This window comes from Ictalurus punctatus, chromosome 2, assembly GCF_001660625.3.
Source record: "Ictalurus punctatus breed USDA103 chromosome 2, Coco_2.0, whole genome shotgun sequence".
NCBI classification, from domain to species: domain Eukaryota; kingdom Metazoa; phylum Chordata; class Actinopteri; order Siluriformes; family Ictaluridae; genus Ictalurus; species Ictalurus punctatus.
Window position 1 is genome coordinate 27,814,934 of NC_030417.2, and position 25,112 is coordinate 27,840,045.

A 25,112-nucleotide genomic window follows, 5' to 3' on the forward strand; every position below is an offset into this window, starting at 1 on the left:
TGAATTTGCTCGAATAAACATACTTCTCTCTATTTATCTTTAAAAGAAATCATAAGTTGCATTTTCAGTTGAATTTGGGGAAACCACGTGAAGCATTCATTGTGTTGAACTATTCCAATTGCTTTTGTTTGATTTGAAGTCTGTAAATTTTGACAATGAACCTGATTTGCAATGTGGGTTGAATAATTTTGATTGCAACTGTAGATCATGGAAGTTAAATGAAATGAACTAGCTATTTCATTTTATTTCATATTTCATATTTATGAAAACTCTCCCCTTAGACCTGTAGTTAGTCAATGAGCTGCCTTCAGCTAAACAGTTTACATAAATCCAAGTGATTGGATAAACTGTATCAGAGGATTTGCTACAGAAGCTGCAATGGTTTATGTTTAGAAAACCAGAGTCTCTGAATGCTTATCTGCTACAGTATTTTTCAAGCACTCAGTTTAATCCACTGAAACACTTTACTGGGTCTGCAGCTGGACCGTGGTCCACAGTACGAGTTATCGAAAATCTAGATTTAAAATGCAGCAAGGTCTTCTTTTTCCATAAAATCAACTCAATCTGTGGTTATGGAGCCAAGCTGTTCTAGCTGTGAGCATGTCATCATTTTACCAGTCAGGGTCATTTCTCCCTATTTCTCAGTTACAGATAGTGGCCTCCCATAAAGCTACACTGTTAATCTAATCAGGGTTCATAAGGATACTGTACACACACCATAGGACTGTCTCAAAGTGAAAATCCTAGACAAAACAACACACAGGCCTTGCTTGGTGATATCATTTTATTGAAAAATATAGTTATGTTGCATTTTCAAAACAAGGCCATCCAAGCAAGAAATATATGCATAAGAGGACTTTAAATAAGAAAGATTAGCTAAATGTTTGTGTTCTGAATGTTAAAATTCAGCTGGCACAGCAAATCTGGAGCTATTTCCTCATATTTACTTTTTCATATTCAAAACAGATTTTCCACACAAAAAAAGGCAAATATCTTGGAACTTCTGTGATTTTGCTCTTCTGCGGGTTAAGCAAATACACTCAAGCAATTCAGTGAATTAAGTACGAGGTTTGAGCCCCTTATTTGAATAAAGTCACTTAGGGACCCAGACTGTAAAATCCCTTCTTTGATGATATACAAATTGCTAGTTTTACTTCGGATTACATGGCAGATTAAATTTGGCACTTTTGTCATATCTACTTAAGGCTGAAGACAACCCTATTGCTAAAAGCTCTGCAAGGATTTCTTACAACTCAGCATTTTATTTTTTATCTTTTTTTTTATTTTATTTTTTAGAACAGCTAGTCTCTGTAGCCTACAAAAGATAGAAATGAGTAAGCTATAATAGGCAAGCACACCAGCACAGACTGGGCAGCAGTAAAGGCCTCACATATTCACATTTTACAACATGACTTCTGTGAACAAATGATAAAAGAAACTAAGTACAAGTTAGTGTACAAGCTGTCCCTCACCCAGGTGATTAACACTATACAGTGGTGCTGAAACACACTGCCTTGTATACCAAAACTGAGTTTAGCTTAATTAGTGCAGTGTCTTTTTATTTGCTATAATAAAGCAAGGTAGGAAAACCCAATTTCAACCCAATTTCACAGAGTGTTCCTTAATACAGAGGTACAGAAACATTTCTCCACCATCTTAACCAGCTAGCTGCAGAGCTAAATAGTTACTGTCACGTGATGAGGAAGGAAGTGGTGAGATAACGACACCACACATGCAATGTCTATACAAAATCCTCTACAAACATGAATCCCCCTAACATGAAGCTTCCCAGCTGTCAGCACGGCAAAATTATGGACAGTTAGTGGAAGGGAAAACGGAACACAAAACATCTGGCCACTGCACCCGTTTCAGGTTCTGGTTTGTTATTTTTATTACAGAATGATTCCCCATCTTTCTCCGTCAGCTGCCCTAATGACGGTGTCGAACAGGATGTGTAAGCATAACCCTTCACATGCACTACAATGTTGCAATTACTGTCAAAGATTTTGCACTCATCCACAGGCCAGGCAGATATGCAACATGTCCTGTGGGCACACCAGCATTAGTTACATGCGCCTTTTAAACCTTCAGCAAAGAGCCTGCTTATTGTGTAGTGAAAATATACTTGTGTCAGGAGATACCATTAGCCAGCACTTGTAGTACACATGACCAAAAACCTTTACACAAATACGCAATGTTGGAATCAGAAGATGCAAAGGCAAGTGATGAGGTTAAGACATTAATGACATTTTTTTTTCTTCATCTTCATGAGTCTCCTCATCATCACTGACATGTTCAGTGGCAAAATGTGGGAGCTGCCAGACCCAGGCTGAGTGAACATGTCTGACAGTGGTGCTATGAGGTCCTCTGCTGGGCCATTAGATATATGTTTTGCTCACTTCCCTCACAGGGTCCAGGAGCAGGTATAGACCTTCATTTTCATTAACAGTGTCGAAATTGCTTACATGTCTCTATCCCCATACAGATTCCACAAGGCTTAGAGTCTCACACACGGATCTCATCATCCTCATCCTCCAAGAAGGCAGAGAAGGCTCCTTCCTCCCCAGGGTGGTAGCTGTAGTTGGTACTGTCCATGTCTCCTTGATAAGGCTGGCAGAGTTGTTTGTCCTCCACGGCTTGGGAGCCAGAGCTGGAGACAGAGCAACTGTCAGAGTGCAGCAACTGTTTGTGTTCAGGCTCAGGAGTGCTGATGACCTCACTTTTAATTTCCAGGTCTACTGAACTGGGGGCATGAAGAGTAGCGTCATGTTCCACCTCCAAATCCATCTCCTGCTCCTCCTCTCCTCTCATTCCCTCTTCCTCCACCTCCTCATCTTCCTCTGCCTCCTCCTCTTGTACTCCTTGGTGGCTGAGAAGAGGGGAAGCCTGACCCTCGCTGTTTTTGCCCTCCTCAAAGCCCAGGTCATCTTCTTCCTTCTGCATGACTCCTAGAATATCTCCTAGCATAGAAGGCCCCAGGTCCACATGAAAGGACATAACTGACTCGGCGTGTTTCATGCCTCCTCCATTATAAGGTAGAGAGGGTCGCAAGTCTGTGAGCTCCCCGAAGGACCTCTCGTGGAGCTCCAGGTCTAGGCCATGAGCGGCTGCCCCATTGGAGGCCTGCTGCTTCATGGGACTAGATGCTAGGCTCTTGAGCATCCTACCGCCTTCAGTATCCCGATCCTCATCATTCAGAAAAGGCAGTGACAAGGCATTCTTCACATACTTTGGTGAGTCACTTGGGGGTAGTTGTGTGTTGTCTCGCTGGTCCACACGAGTGACTGACTGAGACCGCTTGCTGCTTCTGAAGGTTCTGGACAGTAGGCCCAGCTTGGGAGAGCGGGGATTAGAAGTGGCATCTTGTGGGGGCTCGCCAGAGTGGCTGCTGAGAAAGGAAGTGTCCCCGAAAGCATCACCACCCCTGCCCACATGCATGGTGTGACGAAAATCTCCCAACGGAGCACTAATCATTTCCGTGGTAAGGTCCATGCGAGAGCGTCGCTTGGTCTGAGATGAGCTTGTCACTAGTTGCTTCAAGATGGGCATCTTTGCAAATTTATACTCCCAACTAAAAGATAAATCCAGTTAATCTGTATCTTGTAAGATTAGCTTACAGTTGAAGGCACATGCAGTTTCCAGTGAGATTGTGGAACCTGTGGAAAGAAACAAAAACAAAACACTAAGTTTCTGAACAAAAAACAAAACAAAACAGATGTTCTAAATCACAAAAGGCATACAGCACAAAAGGCCAAAGTAATTAAGCTAAGTGCATTCCACTATTGCTGTTTCATTACACTCTGTAATGAAGAGTCAGTGGTGGAGCAGTTCCAAGATGTCTCATCTCAAAGACAGTCTTGAATACCATTAGAAACTCCAGAATGCAGTGTATCTGCCCTGGCATGAGTCAGACAGAAACGTCTGCTGCGCCATTACCCAGAGTACACAAGTTGAACCTTTGGGTTGTGAAGACCAGAGGATTTAGTCAATCCTAAGATAAGATAAGAACACAGAACTGACACACATTCTTGGTGGAGAAAGTAGCTAGCCTGGCTGAACAATGTGCCAGAATTTATCATTCTCCCGTTCTATGTACAATATATCAAGGTGTTAGAACAACTGTTATCTAAACATTTACGATAAGGAGCAGTCTTGATCACCAGTTTTTAAACAGCGGGTAGGCCTCGTCATGAATCCATGTCAATGACGCCTCTGAGTCGATCCATCTACTAACAAATGTAGGTAGCTAACATTATTTTCTGCTCATCAAAACATACTCATTCCCAACATTAGAAAATCACACACAGAGACAGCAGTGAGGTCCAGGATAAAGGTCAGCTGATTCTCTTTATCAAAGCAGAAACCCTTTTAAATGAATAAACCAGCAAGTCCAATGTAAAACCTCAGACAGAGACTCATAAAACGCTATCGGCTGATGATGTTCACATGAACTCTTAAGCCTTATTCGATCATGTCAATATAATTACTACAGATGGAGTGCTCCTGAGCTCAGAAATAAAACACCTTGTTTTTATCTAGTATAAAATGTAGGAAAAGAGGTGAATGGAGTGCTTATTTCCATCCTCTCCTGTCAAAATTAAACTGAAAGCAAGTATTGGCAAAGTTTAAAATGCAGAACAATTAAACATGGACAAAAAAAAAAAGCTTGTCAGAGAAACGATGCTTCCGGGGGTTTTGTGGTAAGTTATTAACTTCCTATCACAGGTTTAACACATGTATGTTATGGCCATGTGTCCTATTAATAATCGAACACAATGTCCGTGGCCACAAGCCCTACATCGAGCAGTTATAATCGTCAGAACAATCTGTTGGCATTAAAGACATGCTATTACATAATATGCATGTAACTTTTGGTGTGAAAGCCATGCAGACATGGTGAAGACGACACTTCCATCTCTGTGATTTATACAGAGATTGCGTGACACAAGCAAATCGTAATGCGTACAGACATGTCCAGAAATCTTGTCTGAATAGTAGCGTCACACTCATCCCAGCACGTTAAATTCGGCCTTTCAGATTAAGAGAAAGGAAAAGTGCTCAGCAGGCCAAACAGGTTTCTCCAGCTGATGCTAATGAAATATTCATCAGTCCTCCCCTTTTCTAGAGAAACAATAGCAGAGTGAAGTCATCTCTGGTGGTGCACCATCTGACACTGACCTCGATCTGATTGTTCCTTCGTCTGTCAGAACTGCCTTCACTTCCTGATGAGCTGCTTACCTGCATTTGTTGCCACGGCAACACCTTGCAGCATGCGACACAAAGATACTTCCTGTCGTCTGGCTCGTGGCTTCTTTTTAAGGCAGCGGAAAACCATGTTTATTATCTTTGAGCATAGCAGTCAGCCCTTGTGCCTAGCCCTACACCTCAAGCCCTGATGATATGATGCTACTGGGTTGGGTTTTTTGCACACATTACACAACTGAAACTAAATAATGCTCATTTCATTAGTAAGCATAGAGAGCACAGCTACTCAGGTGCTGCAGACACACAGTTTGCATTTATCTTGGATGCATCTCAAACCATTTGGTTATTTGTTAGATTTATTAAAATTATTATAGTCTATGCAGTGGCTTCTGTTATTCATCTGTGGCTGAATGAACGCATGCAGCCTGCTGGACTCACCCTTAAACCAGAGACAATGAATGCTAGAAGCCTGCTTTCTGTTAACATTTTTTTTTCCCATCACAGCACTGAGTTGATGCTCAGAGTATAATTATATCCACAAAATATAATGAAACGCCCCGTTGTACAATCTCAAATTAACACCATCGTTCTTCCTCGTAAATTACTTTTTAAATGGGCAAATGAATACAATGTGACGCACTGAAGATGGAGGAGAGGAGGTCTTCAACAAATATGCATAACAAATATACATAACTATTAGTTTAATAATAAATAATGCATACCAGACAAAGAACGGCAAGGTTATGTGGGGCACTGCTACTGGGTGGCAGAAGCTGGAAGAAAAACAAGCAGATCACTAAAGATTGAAACTCTTAATCCTCCCTGGAACTCCCCAAAACCTCTACAGGAGTTAACCTCTCGCTCGCTCACTCTCTCTCTCCCTCTATCACACACATGTACGCACGCGCTTGACTCATACATAGCAATGCTCTATTTATCACACCATTCACATGATTTACTGGAAGGACTAATAATCACAGCTAAATAGTGTTCATTCCAGAGCACTTTTTCATAGCTGCTCTATCAGATCGGGGCAGTGGGGCTTATTTATAGCTCTGTGTGAAAATGAGGAGAGTACGGGGAGCATGAGAAGGCAGCGTGGGAAACCAAAGGCCTCGGATGTTGCCAGTGACTTTCCAAACAGCCCCTTCTGACATCCATGTCAGTAGCAGCACAACGCAAGGGGAGCAGCTGGCTTTCTTCGATCCCTCATATACTGAACACGTCTTCCTCCCTCCCTCTCCATCCATCCATTTCACAATCCCCACAGCCTAAATGACCCTATACATACTAACCTCTGACCCTGTGCGGCCCGGCTAGTCACATTCACAAATATACACAAATAGTAGAGTCAACTGGGAATGACGCACATATCTGCAAGCATTTCTAAACGAACTGCACGTCTTCTTATGACCACAGATATCTGCCTTTCAAAGAAATGATGCCAGGAAAGATCATTATCCTAGAGGACTTTACTTCAATAGAAATTGGATCAACAGAGCAAGAAGCTGAAGTACATGAGCGTGTTACATGCTAGGAGTGCGCATAGGCTTGTATGATATAATAATGCCTTCTAGACGATATTACACCGTCATGATAATCAGTGTAATATGGTATTACCAGATCTGACAACCTTTACACATTTTGCACAGGACCTCTGAAATTCGGAGTATGCTTGTAGACGTTATAACTCAAAAATACACCAACAGGAGACGAAGCAATCCAAATATGTATCTGAAATGATCTGTGTAGGTGTTTTAGACTCTCTGATATTAAGCAATAGCACCTTTCCTGATGTTGCATGTTCTCAACAGCAACAAGAGAAATTTCGAGTTAGTATGCGGCATCAGTATGCCTAAACTGGAGCACACAAAGAGCACTGAGCCTTCTCTACCAATCCCTACAACAAAAATCAAAAGAAAGCGAGCAGACACTTTCAGTTCAAAAGGAGAACATTTAAACAGATTCCAAGTAGCATGACAATGGTAGCTAGGCTAGTTTGTTTGGCGATGTTCCAAAACTCACACTACTGCACTATACAGCCGAAATTGTGGGGCTAGAAGTGAAATGATCTTTAGCTGGCCTTAACTACCACTAGTTCTCTGGTGTTATAATGATGCGTTGCACCAAACAGACAATGGTGCGGTGTATCCTAGCATGTGGCAGAAAGTGGATCATGCTGCATTTTGGCAGAAGAGTCTCTCTAGAGCCACTGACCTGGACAGAAGGCTGGATGTCCTGAGGCCACCTCCCAGAAAGCTTCATTATGGCACAATGCATATATTAGTGCAGATCTGCAAATGCCCAGACCATGCACAAATAAATAATACAAAATAAAAAAAATAAACACTTTAACCACAAATCTTTTTTAAAAAATTATAATAAAGAATTAAATATTAAAATGTTTATAGTCACACAGACGTTTGCATTGCAACATGCATATATCCAATATCCAACTTGATAACCAAAATCTAAAGAATCTGAATTGAAAACTGGCCTTAGCCACAGCTTGCAGCTAAATACCCACACATTAAAGCAACCCTTCACTCAGGTAATTAAGAATATTGACAAATGTTGAACAGGTCATTGTTTTTCAACTGTGTAAAGAGCAGTTGGAATGGGATTAGAGAGATAAAGATCAGCTCAGAGTGCTTTTAGGCCATTCACTGGAGATAAAGGAGCCAATCTGGATTCCTGCAATATACAGACAGTAGGTTCATAAACCTGACCTCCTTCCCTCACACCTGGAGTGAAGGCTGACACCTCTCAACGTGAGAACAGCACCATCATCACTCACCCAAATACCCCAGGAAGAGTCATGCCCTTGGGTTCTCACACCTCCAATAAAGGCAGCCATCATTTATTTATGTATCTAAAATGGCTTTCACGTTCTTGCAGATTCAGCTTATGTAATGACGGAGGTAATGCTGTCTTGCTAAACTAGTATTTTTCTAAGGTCGTGTCTATGGTTGTGTCTTTCTGTGGAAATAACAACAACAACAACAACAACAACAACAACAACAAGAAGTAGCAATAAAAGGTACTTATAAATCTTAAGAATGTTTATGGTCCCAACAGTAACCATTATCTATGAATATACAAGAGAGATAGCAACTATGAAGAGATCAGTTTTAGGCTTATTTACATGGCTGTGAATTAGTACACAAGTACATAGTGAATCAGACAAGCACTACCATAAATATTCATTAAAAAAGTACTGTATTCAAAAAGGCAATAAAATCAAACGTGTGTATAACCACAGTTACAAAATGTCTTAAGCATAACAATGTCACTAGAAAATTGGTTTGGTAGTAGATTGTACTAACTGAGGTTACAAGAGCAACACAGACCCATAAAGCATCGGAGTTGGTGACAGGATTTGTGCATCCGGCAGTTGGCAGAGGATATGCAAAAATACCACCAAATTTGTTTAGATAATGTTGCATCTGAGATAATGTTGGATCGGAGTGTGAAGCCTGGATAAGCAGCTTAGTATCTCCTCATTAGTAGCCTCAATCAAGTTGTAAACATGTCTGCAGATGACATTTTCATTCTGATGTATGCTACACTTTACTCCTGCAGGTCACAAATGACTAAGCTGATCATAAGTAGATAGTTGAGGCTGGGCCAGGGGAAACAGAATTTAACCATGTTGTAAGAAGCAGATGGGGCTTTTTGGCTTAGTTTGAGACAGCAGGATAAACATGCAAAACTTGTTAAAGACAACTATATGGATTTCTCTAAAGAACAGAAAAAGGAGCAGATGCCAACAAACGTAAACTCTTACCCCAGCCTATAAAACTACAGTGGCAGCTCAGTGGTTAAAACATTGGGCTAAGCCCAACACTGCCAAGACACCCCTGTTGTGTTAAGAGCAAGGCCCAGATGTATAAATAAAATAAAATGGAAGTTGCTTTGAATATGGACATCTGCCAAATGTCATAAATGTAAAAACAAAACCTTTCCCCAAAAGAACCCATGTCACACCCCTCTTCATCTCCCTCCACTGGCTTCCTGTAGCTTCTGGCATCAAATTCAAGGTCTTGATGATCATGTACAAGAAAAAAAATAAAAATAAATATAAAAAACAGCATCCCCCTACCTCAACACTCCTTAGTAGTGCCTACTCAGCAAGACACGATGTCTCTTTCCAGAACCTTCAAACTGACTGCTCCTCAGTGGTGGAATGAATGGACAGCAGAATCGGTCACCATTTAAAAAAAAAAAAAAAAAAAAAAAAAGGCTAGACCCACCTCTTCCGTGAACACTTAACTAAGCCCTGCCAACCCCCACATTATATTAAAAAAAGAACCCTTAGTCTACAAACTTTGCTTCTCTAAATCTCAATTATAAATCTTGTATATTAGCACTACTTGCGTTCTCCGCTTGATATATCGCTTTGCTTGTATTTCCTCATTTGTAAGTTGCTTTGGATAAAGCGTCTGCTAAATGAATAAATGTAAATGTAAGAAAGATACATTCTTGAGCATGCATCTTTCACTTGCTCAATATTATTGATGCCGTGTATAACTGAAACCGAGTTCGGAATTCTAAAGTGTTCGACACAAAACAGAAATCAAGACAAGGGCCAGGAGAGAGATAGACTGGAAGCAAGGGTAGCGGTGGGATGGATTTTTTTTTGTAAAAATCCTGTTAACTATGTAGCTTTTTAGGTTTAAATGGATTAGTAACTATAAGCTGTTGGTATAAGGATGTTATTTTTTTATATTGTGAGAAATCTGTCTCCTACACAACAATTGGTATACATTTTTCGTAAACTTGAAGAATTGCAGTTTCATTCTTATAATTCAGACCTACATCTTTGTCTCAACTTGTTCATCCATTCAGTTTTACTTTGCTGCATCTAGAGTATGTGAATAGACATCAGGTGTTGGAGCAAACCTTTATCTTGCCTAGAGCAGGGAAATATCTGGGGGATGGGCAGTTTAAAGCATTTTTTTTTCCATACCAGAACCATTTGCACCAACCCCCATTATGCCACGCCAGCCCAACTGGGAGCAGTAGAATGTACTGTATATAAAAGCATCGCATGGGTTCATTATGGGGGTACAGACAAGAAAGACGAACTGTATATGAGCCATTAGTAATCTCCCATGTTAGCGGAAATCCATGACACCACCCTTCCTGAACTCTCATAAACACATCACTTACAGCTTTACTGATCATACTCTAAACAAACAGCTCCATGGGTATACGCAATAATGAGGCTAGTTTCCATCACTGGAAACAGGACTGATTGTGTGTGTGCGAGCGTGCATATAGTGGTATGCATGAGGCATTGTTCAAAGGCTCATCTGTGTATGTTTTTGTACATCTCAATGATTAAAGACTATATTGATTAGAGGGCAGATCCAGGGCTACTACTTTTTCATGTGATAAAAATGAACAGCAGCAATCAAAAACTATTCAAAGCTTTCAGTCATTGTTGTCAAAAGTGGGGTCTGATTTATTTTCTATTTAAGAAACAAACAAATACACGATCTAAACAGTATTACATACTAAAAATAGTCTTCTTACTGTTAGCTATAGCTTAGTTATAGAATTTACCACTGACCACAAAAGATTTCAAAATTTCTCTTTTTTTTCTGGACAATTTGATTTGATTGGGCTTATTTGGGTGGTGTCCTGGGAAAACCCTTTACATCTTTAGGCAAAGTGGTCTTACTGCTGCATTTGTTAAACTGGCTCCATACCAGACATAATCTTTGCAGACAGACAGCAATGGCAACAAATTATCAACCTAAATAAAAAAAATTCCTCTGTCATTTTAGTCAAACATACACTATATGGCCAAAACTATGTGGACACATGACAAATCACACCCATGTGTGTTTGTTGAACATCCCATTCCAGATTTAGTCCCCCGTTGCTGGTACAACAGCCTCCACTCTTCTTGGAAGACTTTCCACTAGATTGTGGAGTGTGGCTGTGGGGATGTGTGTTTATTCAGCCACAAGAGCATTACTCAGGTCAGACACTGATGTTGGACAAGGAGGTCAGAGATTGGAAAATTTAGAATCCTTGCTTTGTGCACAGGGACACGGTCATGCTGGAACATGTTTGAGCACCATATTTCCAGTAAAGATGAATTATGTATGCTACAGCGTACATTATGTACAATTGTGTGCTTTAAACTTGGTGGAAATAGTTTAGGGAAGGCCCACATATGGGTGTGATGGTCAGGTGTCAAGGTCAGGTGTCACATACTTTGGCCACATAGTGTATTTGTTTCTTTAAAATCTGAGATATAAAAGAATATTACTGGCAGAGACATTTGGTTTCGGTTACAACCAGTTTTCTGACATTCTTAGCTGGTTTACAGAATTCAGCCACAGTGACAGCGGAGGTGTTTTCACAAACTGCTGCGCATATTTGTGAAGTTAGATGTATGATAGTACCAATCAGAAATAAACAACTGCAAACATTATCCCAACCACAGAAACTGAACTGGCTTCTTTTCTGTCCCAGATCATCAGCAAAACCACAGTTAGTTAGAATATTTCATATAGATTGTTTTTAGCGTAGTAATTATTGATATGCAGCAATGGTGAGTAATTCAGCCTTGCTTTTTTTTTTTTTAAATGGTAAAGTACATTAGCAGAGTGGCTGCACTATGAGAGAATCATGATCGACCGAATACCGTAAAAAGTGGACAAGCTGTGTTTGTTTAAATAACCCATATTTGTATTGCATTTGTATGATACAATTTCATAACATTATAAACAGAAAGGTCTTGTAGTTAATCTGATCTTGCCGAGCTTCACCGTGATTATAGGCAGTTAAATGAGAGGGCAGTAGTACCAATTTGTATGTATTTTATTAAGCATATGAGATACGCATACGGTTTCTGCATACTGCGGAGGAAAGGGGGAATAGCATTGGGGTTCACATTTACCTGATTTTGCAGGGTTCTGTATGTGCTGTGCTGCTAGAAGTGTGTACAAAACACACCAACATCACTCTTACACACTTTCCCACTGGGAGGATTTGTTCAAGTCGCCGGAGATGCAACGGTCCATCAACATACGATCTGACAATTCTGATCAGGCAGAAAGAGGAGTTCGTGTAGCTTTTTAATTATGGTTTAATTGTAAGGGCCCTCAATACAGTGCAGTGCCCTCCACGAATATTTATTTTATTGGCACCCTTGTTAAATATGAGCAAAGAAGGCTGTGAAAAATTCTTTGATGTTGAACCTTTTGATAATTTGTTCAAAAACACAGGTTTATCAAAAAATATCTTTGTTATATATAGGTGTGTAACAATTATTGGCACCCCTATGAATTCATATGAGAAAACTGTATCTGAACTATATTTCCATTGATATTGTACCTTTTTTTTGTACACATGGGAGACTAGGAACAGGAAGTTGTTCAACCATGACTTCCTGTTTCATAGGGGAATAAATATGAGGTAACAAATAGGCCAAATTCTCTTGGTCATTCATAACAATGGGTAAGACCAAGGAATATAGCTGTGATGTGCGGCAAAAAGTTGTTGAGCTTCACAAAATGGGAGGTGGCTATAAGAAAATAGCACAAGCATTGAAAATGCCCATTTCCACCACCAGGGTAATAATTAAGTTCAAATCAACTTGACATTGATTGGACAATTGGACGTGTGTCTATATTGTCTCAACACACTGTAAAGAGGATGGTTCGAACGGCCAAAAAATCTCCAAGGATCACAGTTGGAGAACTGTCCAAAACTACAATCTGAAGTCACCTACATCACCACAAGTTGTTTGGAAGGGTTCCAAGAAAAAAAGCCTCTACTCTCATCCAGAAACAAACTCAAGCATCTTCAGTTTGCCAGACACTACTGGACCTTCAAATGGGATCTGGCTCTATGGTCAGATGAAACCAAAACAGAGCTTTTGGGCAATAAAACACCAGAGGTAGTTTTGGCACACACCGATAGGTAACCGTATGGAAAAGTACCTCATGTCTACGGTTCAATAGGGTGGAGGCTCTTAAATGTTTTGGGGCTGTTTTTCTGCCAGAGGACCTGGTTGTTTTGTTAGGATACATCATGGACTATCAAATATCAACAGATATTAAATGAAAACCTGACTGCCTCTGCCAGAGAGCTTCAAATGGGCCGTGGTTGGATCTTCCAGCAGGACAATCATCCAAAACATACATCAAAATCAACACCAAAATGGTTTACTGACCACAAAATCCAGGTCCTGCCATGGCCATCCCAGTCACCTGACTTAAAACCAATAGAAAACATGTGGGGTGAACTGAAGAGGAGAGTCCACCAGTGTTTGAAGGATCTGGAGAGATTCTGTATGGAGGAACGGTCTCAGATCCCTCGCCATGTATTCTCCAACCTCATCAGGCATTATAGGAGAAGACTCAGAGCTGTTATCTTGGCAAAGGGAGGTAGCACAAAGTATTGACTAAAAGGGTGCCAATAATCGTGGTACAAACATATTTAACAAAGTTTTTTTTTTTTTTTTTTTAAATAAACCTGTGTTGTCTTTAGCACCACAATTTGTTAACATTTGAAAGGGTGATTTGAGAACCAGCAATGATTCTGTCAGTCTCCTGGCATTATGTAATACTGTCTTTTCCATTGATAGTGACAGTGTTTCCATTAATACTCCAACATGCAGTCATGCAGCAATGATTTCTGAGAACAAGCCCAAGCAACATGTTAAACGCAGCATGTGTGTGTAATACTAAGTTTGAATTAAGCCACAGACCTGAAACCAATGTGTGAATGAGGACACCTTCAATTTGACTACAGGTGTGAACACCCTCATGGTGTCAGCATAACTGACAGGAGTGATGGCGTACTGCAGAACAACAAACGTACAAGGTTGTAGCACTTACATTAAATAAATAAATAAATAAATAAATAAATAAATAAATAAATAAATAAATAGGCTGTTGAAATGTTCTCAACCATGGGATCCATGACTGTTTTCATAATTAAATGAGGAGCTGTGTTTATATATAAAGCTGTCTGTCAACACAGCCATACACTCTCAATAATCCATAAATAACAGCATGGAACCTGTATAAAAAAAAAATAGATTTTAAAAAAGATAATACATTTGCTGTGATACCTCAGGTTGACACAATAAACACGAACAAAGAATGTCTGAAAACATTGCATGAGCCATCCACTGAATGAAATATGATACACAAATTGGATGAGGATGGCTGACCTTGCTCTCAGGGTAGCAGGGTTATAGAAAGTTTGAAGAGCCTGTGGATCAAAAGACTGGCATGGTTTGGACATACACAGCAAGAATGTTGTTTTGGACTAACTAATACACCGAACTCTACTAAATCTTGTGATTCAGTGCTCAAGGCATAATTCAAGTGAAAGGATTGAGGAAGAAGACGACAAAAGCATTATTCCTGTTTATGCTGCAATCTGAAGTGAAATATTTGCATGTTATATACAGTTTATCCTCTTTTTGCTTACAGTGTTCGCAGGCACAAACGCCATAAATCTCCTACTACTACCACCATTCAAAGGTGATCTAGGATCAGTGCAATGTTTGTGCAGTGTCAGAACCCCAACTCCAGTGGAAGGACTCCTTATTCTTGTAGATTTTTGAGGTAAATCACCTCATTAACCATCAAGAGGTCAGGCTGGTGTGTTAGAGAAGCTGAAGACCGAGAGTGTGCACCAAGAATATAAGCAGCATCTGATTTCAGCAGTTACTATTTCACTCGAGCAATCATGTGATGGATCAGATTAATGCTGTTAATGCATTTCAAGTAAGCCACACCTGGATTCTTAGGAAAAATGACCAAGTTATTCAGCACAGATGAGCATAGAGATTAGAGAAGAGTTGCACTGAAAGTACTAAAGACTAAAGAGAGAATTAACAGCTGTGCAACCATAAAACTCCTAAATAATGATCGCCAAGCAAAGCAGAAATTATTTATTTATTTTAAACAGCAGGAAGTTGGAATTTTATTGGTAGGTTGGTTCATTGGTAGGTTGTAAGGAAACAGCAGTGGAGCAGTCAGTCACGTGTCTAGAAAAGAATCCAATTATATCAGCTGACTCGTATTAAGCTCAGAGTTTCAGGTTACATTAGTGCATCTATAGTGCAGGGTGAATTAGTGCCAAAATTTACTTTACGTACCTGACCTGATTCTTTTGTACATGTAAACGTATTTACTAATAAGGGTTGTTGGTGCAGCATCCAGTGGCGCACTTCAAGAAATAACAGACTTACACCAACCTCTAAAGCTGAAAGACTGATATGTGGAAAGTTCACCTGCTGATTACTGGTAACTTCTCAGGAAGCTTGAACAATAAACACCAGAGATTAAAGTGGGATAAACCAACCATAATTACTTTTATGATCTCTGCGTATGGTTATACAACATACAGTGCCACTTTATAACGTGAAATCTAAGTTAAAGATGAATTAAAAGATGTGCGAATGACTTCTTTATAAAACTGAAAGAGAAGCACGTGATGACCTGCGTACAGTTTAAGTTCAGCGCTCTGACATCCAGGTCAGTGACACCACCAGGGTAGTAACACTCGTTAAGCAATCTGTTTAAAACATGGTGATGAAACCGTGCCACCATTTAGACAACACACTAAATTTATGCACACTACACTGTCAGAAATAAAGCAACCAAACTGTACTCATGCTTATCATCTTTACTATGGAAATGTCAATATAGTGCACCTTTACAAATAATTGAAGGCGTATATTTAGACCTGATTCACCTAGAAAGCTGTACATACATACTAAATGTTGATAGTAACACCCAAGCAACCAGAACAAGTACAGTTTGGCATCTTAATTTCCAATATTATCATTTTAACAAAAGCACAACGTACCGCCTAACCAACCGTGGTTATTAAACATGGGCAAAATGGGACTAGGTGCTTCCTGGCTGCTCTCTCCAAGTTTACCCATGACCTTGCAGCACCTTGTTAATGATTTACACCACCACTAGAGAAGCTCTGAGACATAACAGCTTCACCTGCTGAAATCAACTGCCAAAATAAAGCTTTGTAGCCACTCTGGGGTTCATTACGCTTCAGATAACTGCACCTTTAGGCTCTTATAGCATTTAGTCAAAGGGTGGATCTAATTTTAATTAATTAATTAATTAATTAAAGCTCAAAATATCTCTCCAGCACAGAAGACAAATTATTTAGTACGATAGTGTAACCAAAGATCAGGATATCCACAGTAAACTGTGTGATGAACAACAACATGCTAGGTATACCAACAACAACAAGGCACTACAGAATACATGAAATAAAACAGTCCAATCAAATCGTCATTAAAGTTCAGGGACAGGAAGTTGAATAAGAGTAATGTGGTGGTGTTAGATGAAAAGACCAGAACGAAGAACAATGATGAGCACAGGGTCGAGTTGGCATTGAAGGACAATTAATACATAGAAGAGTGAATGGATAAAGCACGAAGGACAAGCACGTGGTGTTTTAATAAAGAGATGGGACAGGTGATGGATCACTAATTAATACTCGACGGTTTTAACTGAAGTCTGAGGAAACAAACAGTCAACGGGGCTTATTTCATACCTGGTGGACACATGAATAGTGAACATATCAACAAACAGAAGATAAAACCTTCTTGTTTGTGGTGGGGACACAAAGTTACAGAAAAGATCAAAGATTACAATGTAACCTACCTTTATCAACAGTCTCGCGTGCAACCGACGATTTGTACTTTCATCCCCAGGTGACTAGCTTCACCGTTTCCTCCCCTTTCACTATTCGCATTCGCCTCACTACTTTCTCGTGAATTTGTGAATTAACACGCGTAAACACACATCAACGGTGAACTTCGACAACAGAAATGAACTCCACATAAACCGAAGAAACGCATCCTTCCTGCCGTTCAACGAGTAAACGCTCTGCTCGGTCTGAAGCTCGCGCAGCTCAGCCGTTTCTTTCTGTGGGCACGCCTCCAGTGCGCATGCGCGCAAAGCCCGCCTGAGCTGAAGGACAATGGAGAATCTATTCACAGCATGGCTCATGGCATTGGTACCCTTACAGAGTGCATCATGTTTATTCACATTTATGTCGAAGCACTTGATCTCAGCCTGCAGCGGATTGAGTAGCCAAAGCTGCTATTTCAGTTGAACACTAGCCACTTGTGGGCTACTCAGTCGTGGGAGACACATTAAAGCTGATGTACAAATATATACACTGTTTAAATGCACGAGCATATAGAACTGAAACTGTTATACCTGGTTTATCTTCATTCTTACATTCTTGTAGCAGGTTCATTTATTCAACCAAGGTTTCATTACGAAATTCTGACTAGCAGTGACCAACCTGGGGAAATATGTGAGACAAAGAAATGAGCTGTGCTGCATTCTTCATTGATGACCTGTTTAACTGGCCTTTCAATTGAAATGTAATATCCTGCCAGGCCAATTCAACATGTCTGATGTCCATTATGTTGCCTGAGGACTAAACACCCTGTTTGTGTATTCATTTTCCAAAAGCCTGCCATGGGAGTAATTCATGCCTTTGCCATGGGGCGTTGTAGGAGATGTATCCTCTTGCAAGACAAAGCCAGTGGCACTGTGCTTAAGATAAGTGGAATGTCTAAACACTTAGATCATTACCCATGGCCAGACGCGATGATAAAAATCAGTTATTAGTGTTTTCAAAGGAGAAAAAGTCTCATAGAGGGATTACAATGAAAGATATTATGTACCACGGTAATTAGTTAGCACGATTAATCGAGTACAACTTTTCTACACGAGGAGCAATTAACATCTAGCATGCTTGCACTAACAAATTATTGTATAATAGGACCAAAGAGCTGAAGACTTCGAAAAGTGATATATCCTAATCTTATAGACAGCTTGACTGAGTGTATACTAAAGAGGCAAGAATTTCAATAATGTTTAAAACTAACTTCCTTCACTGGCTATGTTCCCAGATCCAAGGCTCATATAACCTGACACTGAGGTCAAAAGTGATTTTTTAAAAGAAAGCTATCACTTCAGAGTGAGATACTTTGAAACAGAGACAATCCAGAATGTTGACAGGGCTATTGTTGCTGGCAGGTCTAGAGACAGATGAGCCCATATCCCATTCTCGTCTTCCCACCACCTCAATATGGAGTTTTTCCCCCTCTCCCCTCTGACACCCCTTCCCTAACCAGATCAATGCTTTGCAGTCCGGAATAAAGAGATTATCTCCAGACGAGCTCTTCCATCCTCCCCCCAGACTCTCGGCACAGTTTCCCTGGATCATTATTAATTTTACACCCACTTAGCATTCTCATTCAGCCCAAATCACCGAGCCAGTTCCTTTTATGGATCTAAACCCAATGAAGTGAGAGGTTTTCTTATGATCAAGAAATCTAAAAGATGGAACGCTTGAAGAGACAAGATAGACGAAGGACACAATTCATGCATGATTTTTTCCCCCTCTTATATAGTATTTAGGACTTAAAATTTCACTGTGGACCTTTAACAGTACAATGTATTGTTATATAAATTACAGTATAAAGAAAGATCTCAGTAGAAGCAATGAAAAATAAAAGAATTTATTTTGGAAAAGAACCATTGCCTGGCCCATTATAATTCATTAAAGAATTTATACAGTGATAGTCACCTCACAGAGAACAAGACGAGAAATTGTGTGGATCATTATTATTATTATTATTATTATCATCAATTCCAGTTCTTGAGTCTATCTTCACTTTTTAAGTTTGAATATAAAAGCAAATGATCGAATGACCATAAATAAATTAAGCATATCTGCATACATGTAGGCATATCTGTACACGGTGTCTCACTGTGAGCAGGAAAAACACATTCTACAATATAATAGAGAAATACATATGCAAGAAGAAACAGACATTACTTTCAGTCTCTGTGAGAGGAAAAGGTTTATCTTATGTCCTCCAAATTCAGGTTCTCGGAACATAAGTAAATGTTTTATTTTATTTTATTTTATTTTTAATAACTCACAGTACAAATGAGCTAAAATGAGGACAGTGTGTTCACTCGATGTCTCCTCCTACATGGAGTTCTTGTGTACAGCTTTTCTTTAACAGGTGTATTTATAATCTCTTCATCCATACAACTGCAAACAATAAGTGCTGCTTCGTCGCATTTCCGTTAGTATATGCACAGGTTTTAACCTCTTGGTGTCATTTCCTCATTTCATTTCACAGAAATAATATAACAGCACTGCTTTTGAATATTAGTTATGGAGATATGACCAGGTTACCACAGTAGGAGGAGAGTAATTGCAGGATCTCCTGTACAAGTACAAGAGAAACGTTTTACACAATCTGGCAACGGTCCAAGTCACACCTGAACAGCCTTTCCCAGTGAAAGCGCCTTTAAAACCATGACTATGAACATAATACATGCGTATGACAGAATACAGTGACACAACAAAGCGGACTAGCGAAAACACTTTCATAGAACCCACAACTTCTAGCTTAGCAATAGCTTGTGTGCTGATTTATAACTCAAAATAGAACTGCGGCCGAGACGTATGTAAACCTTCACTAAAAACGGAGACATGTCAAATCCAGGAAGATCGTATCCGTTCGTTAAGACAACTCATTTATTATATTATTCGTCAAGCAAAGTGCTGTCATTTAGACGTGACTGAATGAGCAAATGTTTATATACACCCAGAATGTATGTACACTCAAGATGGTCACTTTGGGTCATTTGTAAAATTACATGCAAAACCCATTTTGAAGTTTTGAACTCCTGCTTAAATACGTATTACATTCTTTTATTCACAGAAATCTCATTAAAAAATATCTTTTGACACTTTTATCAGAGTTTAGAAATAAGGTTTAGGAATTTCTCGGGTTACGCATTGTTTAGATGTGACTGGCTAAGTGACTTGCTCTGCTCAAACCACAAAGACAAATGTGCTCAATGATTGTCTGTTTTTCAATGCTATTACAGACACACACCACACATACATAAAAAACAAAAAATGCAACCTAAGATGTTCAGCGCTCCTTAATAGATAAAATCATTAACAAACCACAACGACAGTGATGTTGAAGGAGCAAATTGCTGCTCACATGGGAGTCCCAATCAGATGTGTTGTGAACGGAACCAGAGTCTCATATCAAACAAAGGACGAGAAGCCTGTAGTTGGGGTCTGGGTGGAGGTGCCCAGGCTGCTGGGAGGCCTGTAGAGGCCGTGCTGGCTGTGGATCTCAGAGGACAGCAGAGATGGAGTGGGAGTCCGGCTACCCTTAGGCCTGAACAGCGTGCCCTGGCCCGTGGCCTGTGGAGATGGTGTGTGGTGGGGCAGCAAAGGAGGCAGCGGTGGCAGAGGGGGAGCGTGGGGGCGTGGCTCTTGTTCGGTCGCACCTTCTGCCTGCCCATAGCTGTACGCAGGTGGCCGTGAGACGCCCTTCTGCTGCCGACGCCACGAGTTGTAGTAGGTCGGATCACTGATGTAGTGATTGACGAACGAGTGTGTTTTCTGATGGGCTGGATCCACCTCGTATTCGCTATCACTGCCCTGTGATCAGAAGGAAGGGAGGAAACACTTTTCATTCACAGACCTCCCAATTATTTATTTGAATCAAATCTTTATTGCCAAAAATGGGACAACTTTATAAGAAAAAGGCTTTATCAGCTTTAACGGACTACCACTTGGACCACACTACAGCATTACTGTATACAATCCTGACTGACGGTGAAATTGCGAGAAACCTCAGATATAATGACATTTCAGATATTTTGTAGTGGAGCGTCCTTCAGTCATCAAAATTCCATAATATGATCGCCCCAGACTAACTAACACACCACACACTTTCAGATTATGGTCATGAATCAGTTCTGACCAACAATCCTGACTCTTGGATTTTGTAGAAATTCCCGTGAACAACAGGTCAACTTGACTTTTATTAATTTTTTTTATTTAAATGCCTGACACCAAGATTGTGTTCCTCCTACACTACAAGATAATGAGTTAAAAATACTGAACACTGGGCCAACCATGACTGGACTGTGAGTAGATCAGAAGGGTTAAGATTAGATTTTACACACCCTACATCACCGGATAATCTGGGAAGATAATCCTTTAAAACCAGCTTTTTGCGATGGTAGTTTGGGGCGTATTGGCCTCAAAATCCCGATTATCCTCTGGTGTGGCCCAGGCGTAAAACACCTACTCAAAATTCAGTCCATCCAACCGCAGGCATTTTGTTCAAAGGTACATCAAAGCTCTACTCTCTCCAGCACACTGATTAACTTCATGATCCTTAGAGAGAACTGACAGATGCCAAGGAGAGGACGAAAAATGTCAACAACTGTCCATGCAACCGTTTGGCCTTTTTCAAATCTCTGCAGAACTGACATGAAAAAAATTGAATACATATGGGTTTTGGAGAAAAACAATGCTAATGTTTGGCAATAGGAACATCTGGTAAGAACATAAAAGTGAAAACTCATGTTTTTAATGTCTTTCGTCCTGTTGTGTTAGCATCCTTTATGAGCAAGCTTATGTGATGGTGATTAGAACCTTCTAATGTTTGGCTTTTACCAGAAGAGCCGGTCCTGATTTTAGTTCCTTGGTATAACTCCAGAAAGCTTCATTCAGGTTAAATGGTTTTAATGAATGGAATGAAAAAAAAACAAAAACAAAACAAGGTGCTGGTTCTTTAGAAAACCAGTGTGGCACCAGGAAGCACTATTTTGACTCTACAGGTGTCTGCAGGAGAAAACTCAGAGTGAGAATGTGTAGTGAGAGATACACACTGCTCACACAAGAGTGTGTTTCATAGTTGTTCCTGAGTTCCTATTCAGCACTGAGTCCTAAGACTCTACATGTCATCTCCACTATAACTCTAGCCCTTGTTTCAAGTTTCAAAGCTGAGTCATGCTGCTTTGAACTGAGGAAAAAGATCTGGATAAAATCTAACTTCTATAAAAGAAGTAGGGTGAAATCAGCTTAGGCTTTTCATCTGTTTCCAATGAAGGAGGTCGCAGTGTGCAGATTAATAAAATGGTGTCAAGAGATGGGTGGCTCTGTATTGATATATAGCATAATTTCTCAGGCAAATGTCAGGTTCGCTTGTCTTTACCGAATAGCATGTCAGCTCATTATTTTCACAGCTTGAAAAAAATGCTTTATCTTAAAGCAGCTGTGCTTGGACATACTGAAGAAATGGTGTTGTTTTCCACGAAATGAACAGAAATACCTGCAACACTTGTAGCAAGCCATTCGTTACAATTTACAACTGAAATAAAAAACGAAACAAGGTGTGTGTATATGTGCACAGATGTGATTCTAATCTCAGAGGATTGAGATACCTGTGAGTCGGATACCTCAGATGGTTTCTCAGTGAGACTGCTGTTCTCAGCTGGCATCAGGTCATTGCATTTAGCGCTGACGTCCTCATCGGAGTAGTGCAGGCCACCTGGACTGGGCCGCGGAGGAGACCTGGAGCAGGGAGAGGACAGAGAGTATGAAAAACGCTAAAAATAGTTACGTGCAGAATTAGGATAAGCTCTTCTGTAGCAATTTAGATGTGATAAGTGTGCCTGCTCTAAAACGTTTAATGATCACAGCTGTGTGCTTCTGAGAGACCGTAAAGGAGATTATTTAGAGCCCTGTTTAGACTTGGCATTAACATCCATCTTGGGTTGTTGGATAACACCACATTACGGGGTGTTCTGGGATACATGCGGACACATAACATTTGTTTTGTGAACAGTGATGTGTCCTGATGCCTCACAATATCACTAAATTTTTGAACTAACCTACTCTAGAATGGTAATACACATCATGTTTCTCTGAGGGTTATTTTTTTAATGTTATATAAATGGCCATATCAGGGTGGTCTCATTTTTATATGTTCTTGTTACAGTTCTGCTTGTTACTCTATCAATATACTGTAGGCTATTGATGTCAGTGAATTGGTTTGGGTTCTGTATTTATGACAATCAACTGTACAAGACACTGTAGCACCTTGGTCAAATAACTCTTAAGTGGCATGCTGATAGCAACAAATAGGCTATACTTTGTTCTTTTAAGTTTTGGTATCAGGCTAGTTAGGAATGGTTTTAGAGTCTTTCTTTTGGTAGATTTGGCAACCCTGTTTCTGATGAAATGTGATCACAAATGGTTAAGAAGCATTCAAGACACATGGAAATACCAGGGGTGAACGATTATCCATCTTGTGATCAGATTACCTGAGACCAGATCTTAATACCAAATCTGAGCCGAACCTTAATACTGTTGCTGCTGCAAGAAAACATTCACCTTCATTTTGACCATTTTGATTTTTAACATTATGTGATTTGGCGACAGGAAAAACACATTTTTCTCCTTTTCTGAAAGATTGCTGGTTTCAAAAAACAGGTTTTTCCTCAAGAAATCTACTGCACGTGAGCTTGCTTTTCATTTAATTCCAACAAATCCTATAGTAAGCACAGACTCTAATACCATTACATCCACAGATTAAAGAGCATTCTAATAAATTTCTGGAGATTCACCAATAGCCAGACAGATGGATATTAGGAAGAACAGGCTGCTTCGGAGGAACACTGGAAACAAGCTGTGCTTCCACACTTCAGCCATTCCTAATTAGCTCCTAATCTCCTGAGCTTCTCTGATCTCTGGACAGATAGTGAGGCATCTGTTTAGCATGAGGAAAGGTGGAGCCCACCAGTGCCCTTAGGGGCATCACATGATTCACGTTAGAGCTTCAGGCAAGCGTCTGCATAGTACGTCTCTCAGTTCATAATAAGTGATTGAGGACTGTCATGCAAGTCAGGTGCCCCTCATATCACAAACCAACAAATGTTTCAGAGAGCTCTGTTCTCAACGAAAGGGCAGAAAACCACTGCCCTGCCAAAGGTTTCAAGCACAGACAGCTCTTTAATTTGCTGTAATGAGGTCTGATGGGCATTAAACCAAGAACACTAGAAATGTTAGCATTTGAACCGAGCAAGCAGGAGAACTCAAGAGTTGTTCTGCAATCAATTAGCTTAGTTTGTAAATCATGCTGAATTATCTATCATACTATAAAGACTCTGGAGCAGAAGCAAAAACATCAGGGACTTGGATGGAGGCCCCAGAAAACCCGATGCATTTTGGAAGGATTTATAAATAAATAACCCACCTAAAGACAAGACAGGATGCTGGAATGAAGTTCTGGCTTTGGAAGGGTTAATCCAGAGCTCCTGGGACAAACTCATGGGAGCAGGGGGAGGGGAGCGTTATGATTAAGTGTCTAGTTAAAATTCAGTGGAGGTTGGGCTTTTAAAGCAGAAATGAAGCCATGTCAAACAGCCCAGCAGCCATTACCATCCAATTTTTAAAAAGACACAATCTGCTGCTTTTCTACCGTCTCAAACACCATGCTTGACCAGCTCAGGTTTTGGCTGTGAATTTTATCTCTCCTGATCCCGCTGTGCTCAACAAATCAATCTTTTTCACTCTCTCTAGGGGACAGCCCTGTAGCACTACTGCACCCGAGTAGAGCTCTTCAAAGACAGAGTGCTTTGATCTCAGGAAGATCGTCTCAGCTGAGTTAAGAGATGAGGAGCAGTACGAACCCCCCTCCCTCACATCGACGCATTCCACTCTAATGGCCCCAAAATGCTCTCTCCGGTTACCGCCACAGGAAGTTGGCCACAAGTCCAACCCCTCCACCCTCCACACGTACGGCTCACTAGGTCCCTCATAAGTGGCTTTATGGCAGCTCGCTGACCTCCACGCTATCTGTGTTTGTACAAACACTGTGCAAACATAAACAGGAGTGCTGCAAACCAAGTGCCCTTGTGAGGAAGGAGCATTTCTCAGTCCATATGCAGAAAAGCAAGAGAGGTGACACATCTTGCGTCTTTTTGTGCTGTGGAACAAACGATGTACTCATGCAAGGAAGAAGATGAAGAGTTATTCTGAAG

The 25,112-nt window shown here is 40.3% G+C and overlaps 2 protein-coding genes across 5 annotated transcripts in view; both read right to left on the minus strand.

The window, feature by feature from the left end:
* Positions 1–770: 770 nt before the first annotated feature.
* On the minus strand, positions 771–17,172 carry cdc42ep4a (CDC42 effector protein (Rho GTPase binding) 4a). 3 transcript variants are annotated; one of them, XM_017452606.2, is made up of 2 exons: positions 16,878–17,172; positions 771–3,656 (listed from the first exon to the last, which is right to left on the minus strand). In XM_017452606.2, exon 2 carries the CDS (start codon positions 3,547–3,549, stop codon positions 2,506–2,508), a length of 1,044 nt encoding a protein of 347 aa, XP_017308095.1. In that variant the 5' UTR covers positions 3,550–3,656; positions 16,878–17,172; the 3' UTR covers positions 771–2,505. The 3 variants fall into 3 exon arrangements, with proteins under 3 accessions (XP_017308095.1, XP_047005684.1, XP_047005682.1); XM_047149728.2 differs by lacking the exon at positions 16,878–17,172 and adding an exon at positions 9,308–9,392; XM_047149726.2 differs by lacking the exon at positions 16,878–17,172 and adding an exon at positions 5,928–6,484.
* Positions 17,173–18,738: 1,566 nt separating this feature from the next.
* The window catches only part of sdk2a (sidekick cell adhesion molecule 2a), a 165,439-nt gene continuing 159,065 nt past the window's right edge, over positions 18,739–25,112 (minus strand). For both annotated transcript variants that reach the window (XM_017461828.3, XM_047149719.2), the window contains 2 exons: positions 22,512–22,641; positions 18,739–20,715 (listed from right to left, as the gene is read on the minus strand). In XM_017461828.3, the coding sequence (XP_017317317.1) occupies positions 20,314–20,715; positions 22,512–22,641 (532 nt within the window). In that variant the 3' untranslated portion in view covers positions 18,739–20,313. The remainder of the gene's footprint in view (positions 20,716–22,511; positions 22,642–25,112) is intronic.

Bases quoted from the DNA above. Each gene is read 5' to 3' on its own strand.
- cdc42ep4a (XM_017452606.2), bottom strand. From the start codon at position 3,549: ATGCCCATCTTGAAGCAACTAGTGACAAGCTCATCTCAGACCAAGCGA.